The sequence below is a fragment of the Heterocephalus glaber genome, unplaced genomic scaffold (genome assembly GCF_053883595.1).
Source record: "Heterocephalus glaber isolate CG9 unplaced genomic scaffold, H.glaber_assembly_v1.0 deba00001805, whole genome shotgun sequence".
In the NCBI taxonomy this organism is placed as follows: domain Eukaryota; kingdom Metazoa; phylum Chordata; class Mammalia; order Rodentia; family Bathyergidae; genus Heterocephalus; species Heterocephalus glaber.
This window is the reverse complement of record NW_028258480.1, coordinates 90,814-98,059: the sequence shown is the minus strand read 5'-3', so window position 1 is coordinate 98,059 and position 7,246 is coordinate 90,814. Positions and strand designations below refer to the sequence as shown.

At 35.8% G+C, this 7,246-nt stretch overlaps 1 protein-coding gene across 1 annotated transcript; it reads right to left on the bottom strand.

Moving 5' to 3' along the window:
• Positions 1-5,016: 5,016 nt before the first annotated feature.
• On the bottom strand, positions 5,017-5,973 carry LOC101717008 (olfactory receptor 5L1). The gene has a single exon (XM_004875236.3). The coding sequence runs from the start codon at positions 5,971-5,973 to the stop codon at positions 5,017-5,019; it is 957 nt and encodes a 318-aa protein (XP_004875293.3).
• Positions 5,974-7,246: the final 1,273 nt, after the last annotated feature.

The window sequence follows — 7,246 nt, the reverse complement described above, 5'->3', positions numbered from 1 at the left end:
TACCAGAAGCCAAAGTATGTAAAGTTATATATAAAGTCAATCTTTATATTTAAATATGCTCAATTTCTTAAAATTATTAACATTCGTGAGAACTACACTTACATTTATATATCTTTTAAGCACCTAATCATGCTGAAGCTCATTTTAGGAATAACATGTACTCAAACACTGATTCATTGTGGCTGTCTTCTTTATTGCAAACACCTAGAAGATATAAAACCTCCAGGAATCTAAGCATGTTTACTATGGAGATGTCCGCTGTCTGCATACAATAAGTGCCTATAAAGGAGGTGACCAATTATAATCCCACCCAGCTCTCCTAGCTGAGGTTTATGATCCCAGTGCTTACCAGATTCGTAGCTTTCACTCACTTTTTCACTACACTGCTGCAAGCCTCAGGTCATTTTCTGCCAGAACTAATAATTTGACACTTAGAACAACAAAATAAAACAATCCACTGTAACATTTTTCACAATCCAGGTGGGATGAGCCTTCCACGTTCACAGCAGAGATTTGTACCTCCCTGTGGAAGGAGGGCTGTGTTTTCCTTGGACAGGCGACACCTTGAATACCTCAGTCTGCAGTATTTGTGTGGGTTTTGATCTCACAGCAGATCCCAGGAACCAAACTCTGATTTCTAAATCTCCCACGAGAAAAATATATGTGAGCAATTAAACAGTTTCACCAAGGAATTCATTAAACACCAAATTAAATGATGTAATATGTTTGCCTATATTGTAAGAACAATGCAAAAAACATATTTCGGCTTTCCAAGTCATAGATCAAATAGAAATTTGGGGTGTGATATTTGATTTCTCACATGTTTTAATGAACTCAAATAAATTTGTCAAGCAGCTATCAGAATATTCCATCCAAAATGATGGAGGAATAAACTGGAAATAAGTAAAAATGTATTTAATGAGTTATAATTAGCAGATCTTGGGAGTCAACATGTTTAGTGAGACTCATTATGAATGAATTTAATAAGTATGATATGTACTGTGATATATTTGCCTATTTTAAATTATACCAACCCAAGGTCAAGTTATACGAGAAAATCTTCATCACAAATGTATTTACTCTGTGAATATTTTGTTCAAGACACTTGTCTAGGTACAAAACAAAGTGAAAAAATTGAACTAAGCAATAATAATTTTATCAGTTACAGAACAGTGAATGAGAGCAGGATGGAAAACAACAGAAGAAATAACATGGAATTTTAAACATCCATGGCATGATTGGATGCTTGACAATGAGATTTAGAAACAATGTGTGGCCTAATAAAGTTAAGTATGACTGAGTATGTATATATATTCATATATTCATATATATATGTATATATTCATATATATTCATATATTCATATATATACATATATATGGCTAGAAGTGTCTTAAAATTCACTTCTAAGAGCCTCAAAAATGTTAATTCATGAAGAGGATATTTATAAGTAGATCTATTAGATTTCTTTTGGATGAATATAGCGGAATACAATGTTTTATGTTGTCTCAAGCATAAGTGGAGTTTATGGATACTTTCAAAGATCATGTGCACCTGTTTGTGATACATAATGAATGCATCACCATGGGAAGTTGGTCCACTGTTCCACGGCCTCATAATCCCTTTATACTTTCCCTACCCTTCCCCTGTGTCTCCTCTCCCTCCATCCCTAGATTAACCTCCCCATCTGTATGAGGTCTTCTGATAATTTAAAAATTTAGACATAGGTCAACCAAGAGAGGATGTAAATGAGTAAAGAGTTTGAAAATGTGTGATCAGTCATCTACCCTTCTCCAGATCTCTGTTCTGCTTTTCTCTTTATTGACTTAAATATCAAGAAAGCTCTCTCTTCTTAGAAAACAGAACTTTGAGTAGTTTTAAGCTCTGTCGGCCCAGAGAGTTAGCAACAGCAGGATGAAGCTCTTCTCTCTCATACATTCCTGCAGAATCCCCCAGCCGGGGAGGTAGCACACTTGCGCCTAGCAGAATCAAATCCCTGCGTTGCTTTAGTGACTGATCAGGGACAGGACCAAACACCACTGGGACCAAGACACTGACACACGGAGGTTGCCATGCTGCAGGAAATCTAAGCTGATATTAGTGGAAGTATGAGAAATTCACCTCAAACTCTATAGTTCATACAGAAAATACAAAAATATACTTAGTTCCAAAAAAGGTAAAAGAAATGTATGTGATTGCTTTTCAGACATGTTGGAGAAGCAATCAATGTGCCCCAGTCACCTTCTTAAGTAACTTGGGAAATTAACTGTGAAATTACATTGAGGAAAATCTGATATTATTTTTTTCTGACTCTAAATTTAAAGCAGGCTTCCTTTTTGCTAACAATGGCCAACAGTCTCTGCACATGAAAGTATGACCGTTATCTTAGTAGGATATAGAGACCAATAATTCTCAACACTGAAATTGGAGTGACTGAGCATCTCTGACTACAAAATCCGGTGTGTCTGAAAGGAGCACTGGAAGTCCTGGAGAGAGAACAAACTAGTAACTGGATAGAAGGAAGGATTTGGGTATCTGGAAAGGGTTCTGAAACACAGGGAGGGACATTAGTTCTGAGGCTGCTAACACAGCTCTGATTTGAGTAGCAAAGCTGAAAGAATTTTCTATTCCATTCATCTTGTGAACGAAAAGTCTCGTGAGTGATAACTGAAATCTCATTACACTTGAAACATTTGAAAATAGATTCGATACTATATTTGCATCAAAGAACCAAACTCTACTTTCTGTCAGTAATTATTCATGTAAAGTACTGTGACTCTAGTTAATAGTATTCTTTTGTATGTGTGAATTTTGCTAAGATTAAGTGTTTTCACCACAAATAAAGAAAAGACAAAGGAAATGGTAACTCTGTGAGGTAAGGGGTGTATCGGTTATTCCACTTATGGTGACTAATTCACATTGTGATTGTACATTAAATAATCAAGTTGCATACCTCCATGATACAAAAGTTCTAGTTGTTAATTTTACCTGAATAAAATAAAATAAAAAGAAGAGACAGAGGCTGCTTATGTTTATGTTAAGCAATGATACTGCAATTTTTAAAAATATAGAACAGGACCAGGGATTTAGCTTAGTGGCTCTGCTGCCTGCCTTGCAAGTGAAAGGTCCAGAGTTCGATCCCTGGTACCAAAAAATAAAAATAAAAATAAAAAATAAATAAAAATATAGAACAAATTACTCCATCTCCAATGTTACATTTTATGGACTGTGCCTCCTCAGTTTTTATTAATATCATTACAGTTTTTAAGTTCCACAGTGACAGTCTCAGTCTGGCTGCATATCTGCAGTTCCTATTCGAGAGAACTGAGGCTGAAATTGAACATGCTGCTCATGTTCATTCTCCTGAGTCAGGACCTGGACACACAATGCTTAATCTCATGTCTAAAGCTTTTCCCAATGCACTAAAGTGACAAGCTTCTATGATGAGTTTATTAATTGATTTATAAAAATAAAGGCTATAACAAATAATAAAAGAAATCTTGAAACACTGAGAAAACAAATGAAGTGTGAGTATAGAAAATGAGCCAAGCTGAATTGTGACAAATGGGGAGATTGATCTTTTGCAAATGGGAAGGAGTCCAAGAGACTGAGGCCGAGGGGAAGGTGGGAGAGGAAGGGAGTAGAAGAGACTTAAGATGTGTCATGTACAGGTGCCAAATACCTAGGATGAATATAAACATTGTTTGTCATCAATATGTACCAAAACAATAATATTAACAAGGAAAATGAAAATGAGGAAAGGGGACCTAGGGATAGAGGGAGGGAGGTGATTAGGAAGGGGAAGGGGACTAGAAAGAATCAAGATGGTTATGTACTTGAACTCACTCCCTAAGATGAATGTAAACTTCACATATGCCAAACACGCAGTGACAAAATAATTTTTTTCAAAAGATGGGTGTGTTAAGCTTTTAACTCTCAGATATTCTTATGGAGCCTGTAAACAAATCTTATTTATAAAAAGGTAGCTAGCAGATATGATTAAGCTAAGGGGTATGACATGGGCAGAACGTCTTCCTATTTGAAACTGAGGCTCCAGATGTCATCAGAAGAGTGCTGTTAGAGGGAAGCAGAAGGGCATTTCATACACGCACAGGTATTTGTGCACAAAGAAGCACATGCGAGAAGAGGTCACAAAGACGGAACATCTTGCACTGTGAGGTAATATAACCACAAGCCATGGAAATCTGCAGCAGTCAAAGATGGAAGAGGGATTGGTTATTCCCAGAGAACCTCCGGAGGAGTATCTACATCTTGATTCACTCAGTGACACCAATTTCAGGCTTTTGTCCTCCAAAACCAAGAAAGAATAAAAATTGCAGGTCTAAGTCACCACATTGATGCTAAGCAGTTTCACAAACCATAGGAAATTAATATACTGTGTTTAGAATACAATACATTGAAAAAATGTAGTGAATGCATACAATAATTTCCAGTAGAAACAAAGAAAGGAAATGTCAACACAGAGAAAAGTTTAAAATGTAGGGTTACAAAATTCATAATGTAATTGCTTATTCAGGAATGAAAGTGAAATATAAAGCACAGGGTAAAGGTAATAATAATAAATTTATTAATCAGTTATAATATGTCAATCAATGCTAAGAATTTAAGATACGTTTTCTAATTTTCATGAATATTTTATCAGAAATACAGACAGTATTACCTCCATTTTGTATATATGATAGTTTATAAAAGTTCCTAAATTATTAACTTGCAATACAAAAGCTAGTAAAACAGAAAATAATAGAAAATGACTGAAATGATATTTGGAAATACACATAAGAAACTCATTTTATATAATCACGAATAAGCACAACTATGAGAAAATGTGTATTTATTTTCTCTGATTAAAATGAAGCCAATTAAATGGTTATATGCATTAAAGATAATAAAAAGAAAGCATAAACCCCTGGGTCCTAAAATATCTCCATGGCATTCCGTGCACACGCATCTTAGCAAGCATCCCTTGAAAGATTCTATTTGCCACCCTGAGACAGCCTAAGGAAATGGATCCTTGAAAGTTAAATTGGATTTCAGCACCTTCCTGAGACCTTCTTTGACATCTTTGTTCCTCAGGCTGTAGATCAGAGGGTTCAGCATAGGAATCACAACCGTGTAGAACACAGAGGCCACTTTGTCAGCAACCCGACTGTTGCCCAGACTGGGTCGACAATAGAGGAACAGAATTGTTCCATGGAAGACAGTGATGGCTGTGAGGTGGGAGGTGCAGGTGGAAAAAGCTTTGTGCCTTCCCTCAGCTGAGCGCATCCTCAGGATGGTGATGAGAATGAACAAGTAGGAGGAGAAGATGACGATGATGGTAAGCATCTCATTAACAGTGGGCACAATAAATGCCATGAGGTCATTAATAAATATGTCAGAGCAGGCAAGAGAAAAGACAGGTGGTAGGTCACAGAAAAAATGGTCAACCATGTTGGACTTATAGGATGGGATTTTAAGAGTTAAACACAAGTGAATCAGAGCACACACAGTTGCACAAAGGTAGCAGACAGAAACCAGCTCCACTCGAAGCTTTTGGGACATGGTGAGCATATAGAGTAGTGGCTTACAGATGGCCAAGAAGCGGTCATAGGACATAACTGCCAGTAGGAAAACCTCAGTGACCACACATGTGCAGAACAAGTAGAACTGCACCATACACCCCAGAAAGGAAATGGCTTTGTCCTCGTTTAACATATTAGCCAGCATCTTTGGCACGATTGCTGTTGAATAGCAAAAATCTACAAAGGACAGATGGCTGAGGAAGAAGTACATGGGGGTGTGGAGTCGAGGGCTGACCTGAATCAGTGCCATCATGCCCAAGTTAGCCAAGACAGTGACTCCATAGATGAGAAGGAACACCAGGAAGAGGAAGATTCTCAACTCAGGGACATCTGATAACCCGAGGAGAATGAACTCTGTTACCTTGGTGCAATTTTCCTCTGCCATTGCCATCTTGAATGAGGTCAGAGAAAAGTATTATCTTTTTAAATGTTCTCGAAAACAGAACCTTCAGAGAAATATAAAAATAAATTATTGATATCAAAATATTTACATTGTGGTAACACAGCTGTCAAGCAACTTAAAATGTTACATAACTCTGAGGAAGCCACTGATCTGAGTTAGTTCATGCATAAATAGTAACCTTGTACTACCAAGTCTTTGTATCACTGTTAAGTTCACACAGCCATGAAGTTAGGGTGGTCCATGGGCTTTATAAGAATTAATGATTCATTTTAAAGCTAACTATAAATTAATCTGCATTCTCTATCATACTTACTAAGTTGTGCTTAAATGCAATGAAAAACACTATGATCCTATGTAATATGGACTATTTATTAGTATAGTGTATCATTATCTTTAATTTGCCACAACTGAGGTCTGCAATTCCAGTCTTGGGAAGTAGAACATGTATTTGGGAAAAGCTTTAAAAGTTCAAAACAGATTTTTTTAATTTAGAGTTATGCAGAAAGAATACGAAATGAAAATGTACCCTGAAATCATGATAATTTTACTTATAAACATTTAATTTAAATAGTCATCAATATTACTGCTGACTCTAAAAGATAAATTTTATATATAATTGTTTCTAGAAAACAACTAGGCAAAATGTATCTGAAGTCTTACTCCAGACAATAGCAAATGATTAATCATTCCTTTGTTTATGAGAAATTTTTTTCTTAGTGATCTGTAACAAGTGCTTAAATATATTGAAAATGTGAAACACTAAATTAGAAATTACAAAAAATCATTGCTTATGATATTAGCAATAGAAAAATCTCAATAGTTTATCTTAAAAGTGTTTAAAAAATAGGGCAGGGAATTTAGCTCAGTGGTTCTGCCGCCTGCCTTGAAAGTGCAAGGTCCCGAGTTCGATCCCAAGTACCAAAAAACAAAACAAAAGCAAACAAAACAAAAAAGTGTTAAAAAATGAGGAAAAGGTTAAACTGTAGTCCATAATATCTAGGGTCGAAAATTTACCATTCTATTTGAAATTATGTTGAGGAGATGATTGGTTAAAAATACCCAAAAGCATATTTGCTTATATATGTAGGTATAAATGAATATGAAAGTATAGATATATAAAAACAGTTAATCCTAGAGATAGCATATTGTCACTTTAATGTGGTTTCATCTTGAAATAAAAGACTTGTTATGCTTTAAAATGATATGAGAAGGAACTTTAAGTGTAGCCCACTTACCTACCATGTGTAAGGCTCTGTGTTCA

Bases quoted from the DNA above. Each gene is read 5' to 3' on its own strand.
- LOC101717008 (XM_004875236.3), bottom strand. From the start codon at position 5,973: ATGGCAATGGCAGAGGAAAATTGCACCAAGGTAACAGAGTTCATTCTC.